Source organism: Herpailurus yagouaroundi, unplaced genomic scaffold, assembly GCF_014898765.1.
Source record: "Herpailurus yagouaroundi ecotype Mexico unplaced genomic scaffold, PumYag 139, whole genome shotgun sequence".
NCBI lineage: Eukaryota > Metazoa > Chordata > Mammalia > Carnivora > Felidae > Herpailurus > Herpailurus yagouaroundi.
This window is the reverse complement of record NW_024412394.1, coordinates 12,281,734-12,300,716: the sequence shown is the minus strand read 5'-3', so window position 1 is coordinate 12,300,716 and position 18,983 is coordinate 12,281,734. Positions and strand designations below refer to the sequence as shown.

The window sequence follows — 18,983 nt, the reverse complement described above, 5'->3', positions numbered from 1 at the left end:
AAATTCTAGACATAAAATAAGTAATGTATGCTTCTTGTTAGAAGCTGATAGGTATTATGGAAAAAGAAATTAAAAGTCAAGTAAGGGTTTTTAGCAATGGAGGGGTTACAGAGAGGAGTTGGGATGGGTTGACATTTTAAACAGGACAGCGTGGCTTCATTGGCAAGAGTATGCATACACAAAGACTTAGAAGAGTTTGGGGAATTAACTATGCAGACATCCAGGGGAAATGTATTTCAGGTGGAGCAAACAGCCGATGTAAAGATCCTATGCAGCGATTCTGGAATGTTCCAGGAATAGCAACGAGGCCAGGTCATCTGAAACAGGGTAGGCAAAGGCGGGAAAGGTATAGGAAAGCTGATGCAGATATTCTAGGATCTTGTGGATCACTTTAAGGACTTTGGCTCTTTTACTGAGAGAAATGGGGAGCCATTACCTGAGTTTGAGCCCAGTTGACTTTCATTTCATGGGGGGGGAAATATCTAACAATGATTCCTTGTGAGGGGGAGGGTAGGAGAGGAGGCTTGTGTGATGATGAAAGTAGACTGGAAAACACTGACTTCAGGAGGGAGTAGCTGAGATATCACCATGCTGGAGGTTAGGAAATCGCAACGGAAATCAGCTGTCATTAACTCTCTGTGTGAACTTGGACCACTCACCTCCCCTTTCTAGGTTTCAGGCTTTTTTCCAATCGGAAAATGAACGTTAGACTGAATGAGATTTTAGGTTTCCTCCAGCTCTAATATTATGCGTAGAATTTGGGGGGGGGGGCTCCATTGAGATATAAGTGCCTAATTATAGAACCTATGGTAATTTATCAGGGATTTGGACACACCGAACCTCATGTTTCAATAAGAGAAAGGGCTAACTAACATCAAGATGCTTAAAGTCTGTCTCTAGTCACCTTCCACTCATCTAGTCTCTGAGCCATCCCCAAAGCTAGAGTTCTAGAAATACTGCTCTAGTTTGCTGCAGAAGATTCCTGGATACATTATTGGAGCTAAGGGTACAAGGTAGTTTTGTGAATAAGATGTTCATCAAATTCTACGTCCACAGTTGCACTGCTTCCTAATTTTCACATGATTTCTGGACACTAAAGTCCCTTTACAACCTCTCTGGTTGTCACTTCACAGAGAACCACGTACATGGTGTGATGAAGGGAAATGGGAATTAACAGAATAGAGTACCAGATTAGAAACAAAGAGCCTGTATTTTTATGGCATTTGTAAGTGACTTCAACTAGGCACCCTTGTACATCTAGTTCCTACTGCTTATCCCAGACCTGGGGCAATTGCACTAAGAAAACCTTGGATAGTTTATTCTGTGCCCATTAGGGTCTAGATTTTCTTTCTAGTCTTCCAACTATGTTTAGAAGTGTCTCAACAGCAGAGGGGCGCCTGGGTGGCACAGTCGGTTGGGCGTCCGACTTCAGCTCAGGTCATGATCTCGCAGTTCGTGAGTTCGAGCCCCGCGTCAGCTCTGTGCTGACAGCTCAGAGCCTGGAGCCTGCTTCGGATTCTGTGTCTCCCTCTCTCTGTGCCCCTCCCCCACTCACACTCGGTCTCTCTGTCTCTCAAAAATAAAGATAAAAAAAATTAAAAAAAAAAAGAAGTTTCTCAACAGCAGAGAATGAATCTTCTAACACATAGGACTAGCGCTCATTTCAGTATCCTGTGCATAGCAGAATCTCGGTATAAAAGTTCGTTGACTTTGTTGATGATCATACGGATTTAAGAGGGAAACGTAAAACTCAAAGCCATAAATCTTTGAGTTTTTATTTTTGGGTGGTCTGTACCGATGTAATTATAGGCCAGTGCATTTATCTCCTTTCCCTTCTGCCATTTAATCACCTGGTGGTGTTTCCAGATAAGAAATGCAAATGGAATTTGTCACCTAGCTGGAGCATGTACAGCTTATGCATCACAGGGTACTGATACTCAAGGAATTGTTTTGTGCAATGAATTCAGCCATTAACAGATCAGTGACGACGGTGAAGAAGTGAATTGCAGGGACTTCTTGAATGTTGTCAACATTTGGAGGCAATTAGAAGAGGGAGCCCTGCTTAGCGACCCATGGCTAAATATTTAGAATTTAAGCGTGCACTGGGAAGATAATTCAACCTCCGCTTAATCCAAAGAATCTTGGAGTTACTGGCAGTGAGGAAAACCCCAGACTCTACTTGAAACTATCCTTAGCAGTGAAGGAGTTAACTGAGAGTGTAAGCTTTACCTGGTGCCCAATGGACTCGTCGCTTGCTGATTAAAGCTTCTGGTAAATGATTGTTAGAGACCCGTCATTGGTAGCTGTTGCTAGTTGCCGTGTTTCAAAAGCTTGTTGATTCCTCTGCAAGGTGGTGCCGCATCCTCTAGTCCTTTATTCATTTCTGATCTATTCGGGTCTGCCTGCAAAAGATTTATCAGATCAAGGAACATGAATGGTGAAGATAGCAGCACCATCTATGACACAGTCCAAAAAGAAAGGATGTATGAGGTTCCAGAAATGCCAGAAGAAAACGAAGTGCCTCTTTATGATAACATCCATGAAGGCTTGAGGTCAGAAGATGATGCATATGCCACTGAGCTGGAAAACCATGAATACGACTCTGTATCAGTTGATGTTGCTGAGGGTGAGGAGAACAGCTTGACCTCTTCCCAACCAGAAGCAGGAGACTACCTCCTGCCAGGTGACATATGTCCTGAGTCCCAGGATCTTCAACAGGGTGAGCCACCAGTCTCCAGCGAAGACTGGAACAACTCAATGGAAAAATCACTCTCACCAGCCCAAGACCAGGAAGAATTACACTCACCAGCCCAGGACCGGGAAGAAGTACCCTCACCAGCCCAGGACCGGGAAGAAGTACTCTCACCAGCCCAGGACTGGGAAGAAGTACCCTCACCAGCCCAGGACCGGGAAGAAGTACTCTCACCAGCCCAGGACTGGGAAGAAGTACCCTCACCAGCCCAGGACTGGGAAGAAGTACCCTCACCAGCCCAGGAACCCCAGGAAGATGGAGGCATGATGGAGAAAGGCCTGCCCTCTCCAACCTTCCCCACCCAGCAGAGTAGGGCCTTCTTTGCCAGCAAGGATTCCTCTACCTGCCATTCTGCTGCTGATGGTTTGGAAGAAAGTGAATCAACTTCCACAGACCCTGAGATTATCCTCTTTGTTAAGGTAAGTGCTGTCTCTGGTAGGCACTTCTGCATGTGTAGATGGAGAAAATGGTGTCTTCTTTTTCTGAGTGTCCAGGGAAAGATGCATGATGTAATGGTCCTTGGACCTCCAGACATATTCAAGAGTATAGCTGGTTAAATGAGTCATTCCAGGGGCACGTGGATGGCTCAGGCGGTTAAGCATCTGACTTCGGCTCAGGTCATGATCTCGCCATTTGTGAGTTCAAGCCCCGCGTCGGGTTCTGTGCTGACAGCTGGGAGCCTGGAGCCTGCTTCAAATTCTGTGTCTCCCTCTCTCTCTGCCCCTCCCCTGCTTGAGCCTTATCTCTCTCTCTCTCTCTCTCAAAAATAAATAATAAACATTAAAAAAACAAAAAAGAAAAAGAAAAGATGATTTATAGTTTTATTTGTTTAAGAAAATTAAGTTTCAACAATATATCAAAGGCATTTGTTTTGATATCTGTCAAATACATGGTATAAAAATATGCACACATATATGTGCATATAGTAATGTCACAATGACTGTCAAAATTTAGTTCTAGAATGTTGTTTCTGTTCGTGTAATTTTGAAAATGTGACTGCTGTGTTCCCCCAATCAAAAAGTAAAATCAGGGGCGCCTGGGTGGCTCAGTCGGTTAAGCGTCTTCAGCTCAGGTCATGATCTCACGGTCCGTTGGTTCGAGCCCCGCATCAGGCTCTGTGCTGACAGCTCAGAGCCTAGAGCCTGCTTTGGATTCTGTGTCTTCGTCTCTCTCTGCCGTCCCCTGCTCACCCTCTGTCTCTGTCTCTCTGTCAATAAATAAATAAATATTGAAAAAAATTAAATAAAAAATAAACAAGTCATTCCAGAGTTCACGCGGGACTGCTCAAAAGTATAAGTATTGGAAAGTGCATTTAAATTGTGTGTCTGATCATTGACTTTTATATACCATGGGCAAAGTATTTTTTTAAAAGTTCACTTACAAGTGAGCAGAAAATGCAGTTCAAATCCTTACCTTTGTGACAGACGTTAAGTACATTTTCTCGTCTGGTTAAATTTCCTTTGTCAACTTGATTTTCAAAAACGAAACCAAGGCTGGTGAGAGGAAGTCAAATCAACAGTCAGGTGCTGGGCTTTCCTTCTTAGCATTTCTAAGGTCACAGATACTTCAGATATATGGTCAATAAAGGTAACCTCTGTCACTGAGTTTGCCCTTTTGACACCAATATAACTAAACTATCTGATGAAGTAAAATGATTTCAGTGGTGTAGTAGTAAGACACTAACAGCCAGTGTTAATGTTTAATGCTTATGATATATAAACTGAGAACTTTGGAAATCTTTGTTTTAGACTGATATTATAATAAATAGTCTATTTATTACACACAGACCATTTACAGTAAAGACTACTACGATTTATCAGAACATAAAGAAGCATTCTGGGCTAGACAAATCATCTTTATTAATCAAGAAGGCAGAACATTTTCCCCCAACGTCCACTCCCTGATAATATTCATATTTACACTTTTCTTAGTATGAGGACCACATATTGGCAAATCCTATTTCTGGCTAATAAAATGAACCCACAAAACCCCAGGTCATGCTTATTTCTCCCCTTTGTGGTTTCCAATTACTCCTCCAATAAAATTCATTTTATTTACTAATTTCATATATTATTATTATTTTTTTTTACTTTGTACTTTTCCCTAGTTGTTTTGTGTGCACATTGTATTTCCTTTCTTCTACCATACAGTCTCTAACAAGCACCTAGCAGAGTGTTTGGCTTCTACTTAGGTACCCGTCAAAACTTGCTTGGTGTTATGCTGAGCATTTGGGGGAAAAGGGGAATGAAGACAGGGAGGGGGGACTTGGCTGTCAAGAAATCAGCAACGTGGTGCGGAAGATAGACTTGCACGTGGTTAATTTCAGTGAAATAGATGAGTTAACTGAGTGCTGTGGGTACTGGGGATGGAGTGCTCAAGAGTGCAGGAAGGAGTCAGGAGGGGTCCCACCAAGGAGGTGACATTCAAGCAGGTGCATTCAAGCAGTCTTCCAGTTTCCATATCCACCATTAAGTTTGTTTCAAAACAAGGAAAGGAAAGGAAAGGAAAGGAAAGGAAAGGAAAGGAAAGGAAAAAGGAAAGGAAAGAAAAAAAGAAAAGACCACAAAACCCCACTCCTAGTGAGGACTAGGTATATTTTTCTCAGGACAGAAGCATCCATGCACCTTTATGCAACAGGCAAGGTGGATCGTCATCATCATTACGGGCACATGAAGACACTTGTAAATTTGGCAAAGTGTTGATTTCACTAGAAATTAGCCTGCCACTGGTGTTGAACCAAACAGAAGCAGGAGGAAACAGAACTATTGGAATCTCCAGCTGGCATTAGCAACAGGAAAAACTGTTTGATAGTAACGTGTGGTCTTGTGTTATTTAAGATCTGTAGTTCCCAAAAGCAAATATTGGAGTTAACTCTTTCAGTTTACATTCCTCTTAAAATAATTGTTCACTCAGAGACCTCAGCTCCTATGTGTGAACTTTTTTTTTTTTTTTCACGAAATTCAGCAGTGCTAAGAAGAGTGGCAGTCATCATCCCTGCTTCCCAATTCCCTACCCCTCCCCATGGCAGTTCTTTATTCAATGTTGAGTGGGAATTATAAGTGAAAGTGGGGGGTACAGGGGCTTCTCTGCTTGCACGGAAGAGGAGGGTACAAGGATAACCTGCTTAGGCTCCTTACTCCTCCCAGCTCCGGGGTAAGAGCCACACTCCATTTGACAGCTCTAGGGGAGAATCCTTCCTTGCCCGTTCCAGCCTCTGGTGGCTCCTGGCATCCCCTCTGATGGCTTGTACCTGAATCGTTCCACTCTCCGCTCCATATCACATGGCCTTCTTTCCTGTAACTGCCTCTATTTTTTCCTCCGTTCTCTTGTAAAGACCTGTCAATGGAGTTAGGGCCCTTCCTAATCGAGGATGATCTCGTCTCAGGATCCTTAATTTAATTATATCCACAAAGACCCTTTTTTTCCAAATAAGGTAGCAGGTACAGGTTCTGGTTGGACCCACCTTTGGGGAGGGAGGCACTCTTCAACCCACTACAGCCCCTGCAGGGTGGGAATTGGTGGAGTTGAAGCATGCGAACATGGACAGCCATTCCTGGGATCCGTATTTCCACCAAATGCAAGGGGTTCTGTGAGAAGTCGTGGATGGTTTGTACCTTCCCGTTGGTTCCCAGACGTTTATGAGAGTGCCTGACATGTTCTTAACATCATCCTGAGGCTGGGCAGAAGGCCAGTATGTGAGCGCTTAATTTGATTTGTTGAGCTCTGAAGGAACATTAAATCAAAGGACTTGAGGATTCCCACAGCTGTCAGTGTTAAACATTACAAGGAGCAACCTGTGGCAACCATGTCACCGTAGCTAATGCAATGTGTCCTCCCTCCTGGGCCTGCCGTTGTATTTCTGCAGCTATATAATTGACCTAACACTGTCTTCTCAATAGACGTAGAGGCCAAAACCAAACACGTTAACCAGGAGAAGGTGAGTCGTGTCAACACTGGGGGAGAGAACACCAACTGACCAGGAGGGGGCTACCAATCAGAATACTGGGGGAGGGGCACAGGGTTGGACAAGTGGGTGACAGATCCTTTTATGAGCTCCCATTTTCTGAGGAGTAATTTATCAGACTGTCAGGTCCTTGAGGAAAGGACCACATTTTACTTACCTCTGAAGCACAGTGTCCTGCAGGCTGCTGGGACTGTCATCAGGGCTCCATAAATATTGGTCAGAGTAATGGGAACTGTCAACTATGGTTCAGCCACCTACTGGAGTAAAGACCATCCCTGGGAACAGAATTGTACGTTAGATACTTCTCCGCTTTAAGCCCTGCCCCTTGCCAACAAGATCAAGTCCACCCTTGAGCGTCACCAAGGCCTTGACCTCGCTCCTAACAATCTAACAGCCTCTCTGGTCCCTCCTCCCATCACATTCTGCCTCATTCAGTATGTCCCAGGAATACCGAGCTCCCCACAAATTGGACATGTTCAATCTCACCTGGCTTTGCCCGTGCTGACTCCTCTGTCTATAGCATGTCCTCCCCTCTGTCACCTTGTCACCTTGTCCTCATCTTTCTGGACTCAAATTCCCCATGAAGCCATTTCTAAAACTCCAGGTTGTTCTATGTGATACTGCCTCTGTCCTTGTCTCCATCTTACCATGTGTCCCCTAATATTACAGTCACCTGGGTAAGGCTGTTCGTCACTGGTCTGTAAGCACCATAGGGAAAGCACTCTGGACCACATCGTATTCACCTCTGTATGTCCGCCCACCATTAGCCCAGAGCCTGGCCCGTAGTTGGGGTGGGGGGGGTGGCTCATAAATATTTGTCAAATGGATTAAAACTGAGCTGGTTATGGGAAGGGCAATTAAGTTCTCTTTTTTAAAGGAAAACTTACTAGTGTATTCTGGGAAATTTGGTCAGCATTAAAGCAAAGACCCTAGGTTCCTGTTTCCATTGATGTTTGGCTTTGAGTTGGGGATGGGTGGACGGCAAGTCCTGACGAAAAGCCAGCTGATACAGGGGGAAGAGGTGAAGGGGAAACTCATTTTACTGAACGTGTACTTTGAACTGTGCTAGGTTGCCTGCTCTACTGATATTATTTCTGTAATAAGACTTAGGAGCTAAGCCCCAACTGGATTCTGATACTGACTAGCTGTGCACCTTTGGGGAAGTCACATGCACTTTAGATTTCTCCCCATAAAAAAAAGAAAAAACAAAAAAACAAAAAATAAAAAACAGGTGTATGAGATGAGCTCGAAAGCACCCACTGGTTCTAACCCGCTGTGCATGGAACTTCATTCGACCCTGTAGTAACCTTGTCTCAATCCCACGGGCACCCTCTCTCTTTCACATTGTAAACTTGTTTTATTGTCATGCTCTGAAGTATATATTGAATATACTCTTAGGCAGTCCTGTGATTTTTAAAACAGGGGAAGGAGGAAATGATGAGTAACAAAGAGAGATGTTCACACATAGAACAGGATTCTGACTCAAATCATACTGAATAACGGCAGGTTTTAGAACGCGACGGACTTTTCTCCCCCTTTGAATAGGTTTATTATTTGCATGATTCAAAATTTGAAAGGTACAAAAGATAGAGTCTCTGCTCCATCATACCCCCCTCAGATGCCCCATTTCCTTTTCTGAAGCAATATATTCTAAAAATTTCATGTATAGGCTTCCTGAGATATTTTGTGCACATTCCAGCCTGTATGGGTACATATTTGAAATTCTCTCCTTTCTGCCTTTTATTTAACACTTATGATATTACTGTATACCTTATGGTGCACCTTGCCTCTTTGGAACAAATTTTCTTGGGATATAATTTGCATACATCTAGCAATTTTCAGTGTAAGCTTCAATAAGTTTTGACAAATGTATACAATCGTGTAACAACCACCACGATCATGATGTAAAATATTTCCATCACCCCAAAAAGCTCCCCACTGTTCGTTTGCTGTGAGTCTCCTTCCAGCCGCCCTCTGACTCCTGGAAACAACTGATCCTCTTTCTATCACTATAGTTTTGCCTTTTAAAAACTGTCACACAAGTGGAATTAAACTCTGTGTCACCTTTTGTGTGCGGTTTCTTTCACTTCACATTATGCTTTTGAATTCATCCATGTTAGTATATATATCAGCAGTTCATTCCTTTTTATTACTAAGTAGTATTGCATTGTATGAATATACCACAATTTGTTCATGCATTCAACAGTTGATGGATACTTGGGCTCTTTCTCAGTTTGGGGCTATTATAATAAAGCGACTATAAACATGTACAAAGAAGCTTTTCTATTGATTCTGTTTTCATTTCTCTTGGGCAAATATTTAGGAGTGGAATTATTGTGTCATATGGTCAGTGGATATTTAACCTTATAATAAAACTTGCAAATTATTTTCAAAGTGACTTACTATATTTTGTATGAGACTTCAAGTTGCTTTCTTTCCAGCACTTGGTATTTTCAATCTTTTAAGTTTTAGGTGCACTGGTAAAGTATAATGCTATTTCCTTGCAGCTTTAAAGTACGTTTTTTAAGATTTTAATCCGAATATAGTTAACATAAAATGTTCTATCAGTTTCAGATGTATAAGATAGTGATTCAACAATTCTGTATATCACCCAGTGCTCACTGCGCCAAGGGCACTCCTTAATCCCCATCACCTATTTCACCCATCCCTCCACTTCCTTCCCCTCCTGTATCAGTTTGTTCTCTCTAGTTAAGAGTGTGTTTCTTGGTTTGCCTCTCTCTTTTTTTCTTTGTTCATTTGTTTTGTTTCTTAAATTCCACACGTGAGTGAGGTCAAATGGTACTTGTCTTTCCCTGACCGATTTATTTCACTTAGCATTATACTCTCTAGCCCCATCCATGCTATTGCAAATGGCAAGACCTCATTCTTTTTTGTGACTGAATAATATTCCATTGTGTGTGTATGTGTATGTGTATGTATGTATATGTGCGTGCGTGTGTGTGTGTGTGTGTGTGTGTACATAGACACGGCATCTCTTCATCCATTCATCAACTGACGGACACTTGGTCTTCGTCCACAATTTGGCATGTATCTCTTTGGATTAGCCTTTTTGTATTTTGGGTAATGTGATTACTGGATCATAAAGTAGTTCTATTTTTAACTTTTTTCTCTTATTTTCTTTTTAAAATGTTTATTTTAAGAGAAAGAGCATGTGCATGAGTGAGGGGAGGGGCAGAGAAGGGGGAGAGAATCCCATGTAGGATGTACTCTGTCAGCACAAAGTAGGATGTGGGGCTCCATCCCAAGAAATAAGAGATCACAACCTGAGCCGAAATCAAGAGTCAGATGCTTCACCGAATGAGTCACCTAGGTGCCCCTATTTTTAAGGAATTTTAAGGAATGGTTAAGGACTTTTTGAGGAATCTCCATACTGTTTTCCACAAGGGCTACACCAGTTTGCATTCCCACCAACAGTGCACAAGAGTTCCCTTTTCTTCACATCCTCACCAACACTCGTTGTTTCTTGTATTTTTGGTTTTAGCTATCCTGATGGATGTGAGGTTAATATCTCATTGTAGTTTTAATTTGCATTTCCCCGATGATGAGTGATGTTGAGTTATTATTATTTTAGTATGGTATCTTCTTATAATGAATTTTAAGAGTTCTTTATAGATTCCCAATACAATTTCTTAGATTAGTGTTTTGCAAATAGTTTACAAGTCTGTGGCTTGACTTTTCATTTTCCTAATAGTGTCTTTGGAGCACAGAAGTCTTTGACCTTGAGAAAGTCCATTTTTCCTTTTTTTTTTCTTCTATGGTTTATGCTTTCTCTGTCCTTCCTAAGACATGATTACCTAACCCAAGGTCATGAAGATTTTCTCCTCTATTTTCACATCATCTGTAAAAAAGGATATCTTTATTTCTTCCTTTCCAATCTGTATTCTTTCTTTTATTCCTTCCTTCCCTCTCTCTTTTTTCTTCCCCCCACTCCCCTCCCCCCCAGTAGGATGGGGTCTTACAACACTGGCCAGGACCTCTAGGACATTGTTGAACAAAAGCCGTGAGAGAAGACATCATTGCTTTCTTCCCATTCTTAGAAGGAAAATATTCAATCTTTCATCGTTAAGGATGATATTAGCTGTATGCCTTTCACAGATGTCTTATGTTCCTTTCTATTCCTAGTTTTTTTTTTTTTCTGAGAGTTTTTAAATTACGAATGTGTGCTGAATTTTTCCAGCTATGAGGTTATCATCTGGTTTTCTGTTAATGTGAAATAAATTCATTGATTTTCAGGTGTTAAACGAACCTTACACATCTGGGATCAACTTCACTTAGTCATGATTTATTATTGTTATAGATTGCTAGATTCGATTTATTACAATTTTGTTGAAGTTTTTGCATCTGGTTTCATGAAGAATCTTAGTTTGTAGTATTCTTTTAATTTCTTGGCCTGGTGTTGTTATCAGGGTAATGCAGGCCTCATAGAGTGAGTTGAGAATGTGTTTCCTCTTCCTCTGTTTTCTGAAAGACCTTTTGTAGAATTGTACTATTTCTTCTTTGATAGCTTGGTAGAAGTTGCCAGTGGAGGCATCTTCACTTGACGTTGAAAATTCAGTGTATTTAATAGATATAAGGAAATCCAGGGACATATTTCTTTGTAGATCAATTTGGTAATTCTCACCCCTCAAATTATTTGTTGATTTAATCTAAATGTTGAATTTACTGCCAATTCTCTCCTTATATTCATGTTTTATTTTACCTTCTTAAACATATGGAGTCTATTCTCAATGATAATTTTAATGTCCTTGTATACTTATTTTTTCATCTTATCTATAGATGGGTTTCCTTTTATTGATTGGCTTTTTCTTTAATTATGAGTTATGTTTTTGTAGTTATTTGCATCGTCTGATAATATATTTTGGCTGCCAGACAGTGAATTTTGTGTTGTTTGATACTGGATTTTGTTGTGTTCCTTTAAGTAATGTTGGACCTCATTCTGAAATGCAGTTAAGTTACTTGGAACGAATTTGATCCTTTTGAAGCTTACTTGTACTCTTTGCGAGGGTGGGTCCAGAAAATCCTACCCTAAGAATGGTTTAAAGCCAATTTGGTTCTACTATGGAAGGAATACCCTTTTGAGGACTCCAGCTACTGCATACAAGGAGGTCTTTCCACTCTGACTGCTGGGAACCAAACTATTACCAGTCTTATGTGAGATCCTGGAATTGTTTCTCCTACTCACTTCCAGTTCTTTCCTCACACTTGGTAGTTCCTCTCTCTTGCTGTCTCACTCTAGCTCCATCCACTCTGGTATTTAGATCTGTGAATACTAGCTGCTCTGACCTTTCCAAACCCCAAACTCGGTTATCTCCTCAACTAAGAGAGACCATCAGGCTCTATTTGGGCTCTGTGCTGCCCCTCCCCAATGTCTAAAGACCAACACTTCATATAGTTGGTCTGCTTTACTAGTTGTTTAAAGTAATGTTCTGGTTATTAAGTGTAAATCTGGGTCTTTATACTCCATTCTGGCCAGAGGTGGAGGTTGTCCCGATCGACTTTAAGATTCCCACTTCTTTTGAGTTGCTTCTCCTTTCTTTCCAAACACTGGAAAGGATTCAAGTTCAAATCACAGCCTGGAATGTAGTCAGAAACGTCAACTGGACTAACATCTAATGATAATGACATTAAAGTGATTTTGTGGGAGACAACCATAGCAAATATTTTGGCTTTCAGGCCAAAGGTTGCTCGCTAAACTTCCTTCTTTTCCCTTCTCTTTGAAGAGTATGTTGTCGCTTGCAAAGTCTTTATTTTGTACCTCAATGTTCTCAGCAGTGAAGAGACAGGAAAGCCGATGCCACAGCTAATCATTCACCAACGCAAGCCAGAATGCAGCGCCACATTCTCATCTTTTTACCTCTCACCATTCAGACCTGGTGATTCTATGAGTTCCTTTGGAAAATCCCAGGAGGAGGGAGCTTTACTACTCCCAAGAGAGAATCCTGTTTTCAAGCTACCTTCCAGTACCCAGGCCCCAAGTGTCCAGGATGAATTTGTGTACATAAAAAAATGCATTAACTGGCAGCTCTATTCTCAGATGATACTCCCTCAAAAATATGAGATGACCTCCCCTGTCAGGGGGGCCTGAAACCAAGTGTTTTGTGCAAGACAAAGATCTTGTGAAGACAAAGATTAGAAATCTGGGCTTTAAGCCACGCATCACTTTTATGCTTTATGGCAGAGCGTTCCGCGTCCCTTCACGAGCCTGTGGGCCAACAGAAGTGACAGGCCTGTCACAAGCCATCAGCCTCCCATTTTTACCAGGGCTTCGTGCACAGCAGTAACATGGCAACAGCCAAAATAAATAAGAGAATGCATTGTTTGGGAAACCACTAACGTTCTGCGGTTTCGACGATAGCAACTGCATAGCAAATATGTGGGGTGGTGATGGGTAACTGACATGAGTGCCTCTTGTTGACTGCAATGTAACTGCATGCTTTTTCCTTCCACAGGAATATTCTTGCCCTGTTCTTCTATGGGGCAAGAAAGGAAGGAACTTGGTAGATAGCCTTTTTATATTTATACCGACCCTCTACAAATTGGGTCGGTTAGGGGCGCCTGGGTGGCGCAGTCGGTTAAGCGTCCGACTTCAACCAGGTCACGATCTCGCGGTCCGTGAGTTCGAGCCCCGCGTCGGGCTCTGGGCTGATGGCTCAGAGCCTGGAGCCTGTTTCCGATTCTGTGTCTCCCTCTCTCTCTGCCCCTCGCCCGTTCATGCTCTGTCTCTCTCTGTCCCAAAAATAAATAAACGTTGAAAAAAAAATTTTTTTTTTAAAAATTGGGTCAGTTATTCTGGAGCTGTACTATTTGGAACGATAGTCTTTAGCCCTATGTTGCTGTTTATTTGTTTATTTTTAAAGTTTCTTTATTTTGAGAGAGACAGAGAGAACACAAGTTGGGGAGGGGCAGAGAGAGAGAGAGAGGGAGAGAGAGAATCCCAAGCAGTCTCTGTGTCATCAGTGCAGAGTTCGACATGGGGATCGACCCCACAAAACCATGAGATCATGACCTGAGCTGAAGTCAAGCGCCGGGCACTCATACGTATGTGGCTGTTTAAATTTAAATTAATTTAAATTAAAAAAATACTGAAAATTCAGTTCCTCAGTCATAATAGCCACATTGCACGTGCTCAACAGCTACATGGGGCTAAGTACATGGAAAGTGCAAATATGGAATATTATTGGTGAAGTTTCTATAGGGCAGTGTTATTGTAGGGCGAGATGGGTTAAGATCTGGCATGAAAATCAATCAGCTGTGTGGTCACAGGCCCCTCTCTGAGCCTTTATTCCTTTGTCTGAAAATAAGAGGTTGGGCTTCATAGTGAGACAGAGGAGTGGTCAGGCCCACAAAATAAAGAAATCACCAGTGAAAAGTATTCATATTCATAAGCAGTACCTGTGCTATAAGTTCACAGAAATCAATTGGTTTGAAATGGCAACTGTTTACGCAAAGTTCTTCAACTAATAATCAGCTCGTGTAAATGTCAGTGAAGCTGTCAATATCCATTGGCCATGCCCAGGCTCCCCGCAGGTCTCTCTGTGGCAAGGGTTCTCCACCGAAGCATAACTCTGAGGATCCAAGAGGCTGCCCCTTCAGCCACTAGAGCCAAATGTAGTATTAATCCTGAGACCCACACACACAGACCAGGATCCTTCTCCTTATTCAAAATAACTTGGCAAGTTAAAGGAGGCAAGGTCAGCTGGGCGAAGGGAAGGGTTGTTTACCAAGAAAATGTGAGGGTGAAGGTTGGACAATTCTCTTGTGAACGTGATTCTTATTCTATAATAAAAAATTTAATAGCTGTGAGAATGAGCTCAGGTTAATTGCCCATCCCTTTGTAGGCATCCCTTTCATCCATTTCAAATCGAAGGTCAATTAATCTTTATAGAGCATGTACTCTGTACTTCACGTGCTGATACTGTGAGAGACAGAAAAGCAGTCTCCGATGGGATTATTTCTGTGAGACTGTGACCAGCTGGCTCAGCAAGAAGGATTAGCGTTATAAGGCATTTAGAAATTGATACAAGACAGTTTCTCGAACATATGATGCATAGTACCCAATACGCACGAAAGGCATTCGGAGATGAAGGAGACTGGATTTATCTGGGAAGGCTTCACGTAGGAAGCAGGTCTTAAACTTTGAAGGAAATGTGGGCACTGGGGTGGCAGGGAGGAATCAGGGAGGAGATTCCAGGCCTCAGCAATGCATTGTCCTTTTTAATCCTATGTCATGTTAGGAGGCAGTTCATCAGAGTGTTTTATAGCAGAAACCATGGAACTAGACTATGTGGGTCAAATCCTGGTCCCGACACCTACTGGCGACGCTAACGTAATTCAATTCCATCCAATTCGAATGATGTTTAGTGAGTGTCTCCTCTGTGCCTGTCTTAGGGCCGGATGTCGGGGGTCCAGTGGTGAACGCCTCAGGCACAGTCCCCGCTGTCATGGCGTTAACGAGAGCAGTCTATCACTTCGTTGGTTCTTTTAAGAGAACGATACCCTAGGAAATGCAGAGGAACCTGCAAAGCCTTGCCCGGTCCTTGCCATCTCGGGACACAGCATGTCAGGCCAAAACCAACCCGGATTATGGTTGGCCCGTGCCTTGTAATGATGCTGGGGAGCGCGTTGACCAGGATCTGCTGAAGAGGTGATTCTGGTTTGCTCAAGCTCTCAGTGGTTTCATAGTTTGAGATGAGGACGTAATAGAACTTCCCAGCCTCACTTTCTGGGTGGGTTCCTGTTCATGTCTTCTTGCGATCTCATCAAACACTCCTAAGACTTCCTATGAATTATAAACCCCTGTATAAGCAAGAAGGTCTTCTGCCTGCTTGTTACAGGAACCACGACAATGGCTTTAAAAGCAGGGTTTTATTTTTCATGTGTGGTGAGAGTCCTGGAGCCTGGCTGTTGGGGTGAGGTCAGCCGACTCCACGATGAGGTCGAGAGCAGCCCTCCTCACTTCTCAGTCACATGGGAGGCCACGCTGTAGAACAGGGATTGAGTCCACCTTCTTCAAGGTAAAGAGGGCCCCTGAGCACCTGGAAAAGTAGGATATGTTAAGGAAGTTTGAAGGGAAGTGCTCTTGGGGAGGGAACAAACCGTGCCTGCCATCTCCCCTCAATTGCCTTTCTTTCCCTTGTTGCCGGGACTTCTCGTTCTAATGAGCATCTCATTAGTGTAAGAGGGACGATGATCCTGCTTCACTTCCTCGCTCCCGCTGCAGGCAAAGTGGCAACACGGAAGGAACCGTGGGCTTCTGTGTCCAACCCTGGTGACAGTCCCAACGAGGCCATTTATAAACCAGTTGATCTAGGGCAAACGTCCTAAGTTCTTGGGCCTCATTTTCCATCAATGCCCATCTCACAGACTTGCTCAGAAGATTAAACCATGGTTATCTGACTCAATGCCTGGCATGCGGCAGGAGCTCGCTCAAGTATCCCAGTAAGTTGGATTTATTACCACCCTCTCTGAGAAGGAGCCACATCGCTGCTACTCAATTCCTCAGGCTAATTTCACATTAAGAAGGAGGCAGGATTCCCTCCAATCTGAACTGGCTCTGCTTAGAACAATAATATCATACCATCCGAATTAACTTAAAAATAAACTAAAACCATATGAATAACACAAATATGTATCTGCTTTAAACCCTCACATGGAGCTCAAATTGCTGATCGACGGATCGTGTGGCCTTGTTGGTGAAATAGCTAAGACAGGCTACACGCTTCTGTAATAATCTCTCCAGGATGCGGGGCAGCAAGCCGATCACTGTCGACAGTACTTGTATTGGTAAGCAGGCTTAGTGGCAGACAAGAGAATCCACGCTAAGAGTTTAAGAAGAGAGGGATTTATTACACAGTGTTAGGGAATTCACAGATTTTTCTGGGTTGGCCAGGAGCCAGGGTTAAGTGCTATGCCTCCAGGGACAAAACAGCCTGGAGAAACACCGAACCATATCTTGGGACGGTTCTAGAGGAAAGCCCGCTGTTGCTGCTTTCCGCTGCTGGCCTCTGTGACACTAGGGCTAGGCCTTAAACCTTCCGCCAGACCTGCAACCCGGAAAACCCAATGCCTCTGCCACAGTGCTCGCCATCAGATCTCATATATCGTGCACCCTGCTGCTACATGAGGTTCATTTCTGCCAGTCAGTTCCCACACATAGCGCATTTGCTTGGGGGAAACCAGACATCTAGATTCTTACTGCGAGGGAGTCTAAGAAGCGTAATATTTTTTGGTCGTATAGTAGAGGGCAGTCATGCCGGCCATGGAAAGGTTTGAGTAAGCAATATCTGGCACAGAGCACAAGTTCACCTCCAAGTCCCCTCCCACTCAGACTCAGTGGCTCCCTGCAGATTGTGCCCATGGAACTTCGCACATGTTCCAGATATCGCCCCGATTACGTTTAGTCATCATTATTTGTTCCTACAAAGGTCTTCCTTGTTCAATCGAGTCATGGAGTGGTGGGGAACACATGGAATTTCAAGTTAGAATTGTGTGCAAATATCAGATTTGCTATTTACTAACTCTTTAACTTCGAAGGAAATTGACTGACATCCCTGAACACTAATATCTCTATTTGGAGGATATGGTGTGATCCCCACCACAGAGGCTAGTCACAGAGAGCACAGAGTGAAGTGCCTAACTGAATCACGGATACATGACATGAGCTCAAGAGATGGAAAGATTTTCTACATTTTCTAATCATTAAGAACAGAAATCGTTTTACTTCACTTCAAATTTATGTCTCCAGGTAATTTATATTTGGTATCTGCTATATGCCAGGAGTTCTGTGAGGTACTAAGATTATACCAATGAACAGGAATCTCACAAACACTCAACACAGGTGGGAAGAGGGACACCGTGCAAGGTGACAATGTGTGGTGAAGGAGGGGTTGATCTTTCAGGAGGAGGGAGGAAGCCCAGGAAGATTTCACAACTCGACACGTGAGTTGGATTCTAAAGGTCGTGTGGGAACCCAGGTAGAGCAGGGGAGAGGAAGGCAATCTGATAGCAGTAACAATAATCTGAGGGTATTTGGAATGAGCAAGTGGTTCACAGACTATGTTTCAGGAAGCAGTAGATGACACTGAAAATCAAGGTTAGGGCCCTACTGTGAAAGGTTTTGTGTGCTAAACTAGGGAAGTTGGATTTTACCTTGTAGTGAATGGGGTATCATGAAAAATTAAGCAGAATAATGATGGGTTCCATTTGCACAGCTGCGAACCTCTGATATAATGAGGAGGATGGAAGAAGCAGGTAGACCAGTTAGCCGGCTAAGAGAAACAGTCGATATTATGTTACAGGTGAGAGATGATGATGATGATGATGATGATGATGATGATGATGATGACGATGATGATGAGAGTCTGAACTCATACAGAAAGCAATGACAAACGCGGAGTCAGTGAAAACTATTTAGGAGACAGAACTTCTGAGACTGGGTACCTAGTTGGATGTGGAAGACCATGGGGACTGTGACACTATAGTTTAAGGAAGAGACAATTTGAAGGAAGGGAGCTGTTTTCAACATTTTAATGTGCCCTGGCATATACAGGTTGATGTGCCCAATAAGGCGGCAGACCTATGGGTCTAAAAGTAGAAAGAGGGACAATAGATGTAGAGGTCTTGCTGGCATATGCAAATAACAGCCATAGCAACTGATGTAAAGAAGTTCAAGCCAGAGGAGAGTAGAGACCCCAATAAAGCCAGTTTGTACGTTGTGCACAGCAGTGTGCTGGTAAATCTTAGCAACAGTTTCTCTGGGGAGAAATGTCTTCGTTTTTAGTATTTGCTGGTTTCCATAATGTAAATATTCCCACCAAAGCCAATTTCCAGCGGCCGGTGTGGCATCACTGAACAGGAAGTTGGGAAGAGATGTACATAGTTGTCTCTCATGAGCTGGGACAACCCATTACACACACCACTTCTTGTGCAGGTTACACCTCATGCAGGGGTGCTGGTCTAAGGGAGGCAGGGCTGGCATCCATTCAAGTCTACCCAAGAAACCAGCTGTTGTAGGGATGCTGCTTAGGCAGGGGGCACATTATTCTACTCTGTTTACCCAGACAGTTCATCGTTTTCTAATTCTGAACCCAGAATCTAAGAAAGCTAGGGATAGAGCTTTGAGAAACACCAGAATTTATACAATGGAGAAAGAAGATGCACCAAAATGAAATAAAACAAGAAGAGTGGGCAGAGACGGCTCAAATCTAAGCATGCCCCCTTTCTCGCTGGACAACCTTGGGCAAGTTA

The 18,983-nt window shown here is 42.9% G+C and overlaps 1 protein-coding gene and 1 long non-coding RNA gene across 2 annotated transcripts in view; one reads left to right on the top strand and one right to left on the bottom strand.

Moving 5' to 3' along the window:
* Positions 1 to 2,415: 2,415 nt before the first annotated feature.
* Positions 2,416 to 18,983, top strand: part of CLIC5 (chloride intracellular channel 5) — a 160,173-nt gene continuing 143,605 nt past the window's right edge. The window contains exons 1-2 of the mRNA XM_040473679.1: positions 2,416 to 2,856; positions 2,965 to 3,171. Of these exons, the coding sequence (XP_040329613.1) occupies positions 2,431 to 2,856; positions 2,965 to 3,171 (633 nt within the window). The 5' untranslated portion in view covers positions 2,416 to 2,430. The remainder of the gene's footprint in view (positions 2,857 to 2,964; positions 3,172 to 18,983) is intronic.
* The window catches only part of LOC121029534 (uncharacterized), a 37,990-nt gene continuing 32,996 nt past the window's right edge, over positions 13,990 to 18,983 (bottom strand). Inside the window, exon 3 of the long non-coding RNA XR_005789767.1 lies at positions 13,990 to 15,772. This is a non-coding gene — a long non-coding RNA (uncharacterized LOC121029534). The remainder of the gene's footprint in view (positions 15,773 to 18,983) is intronic.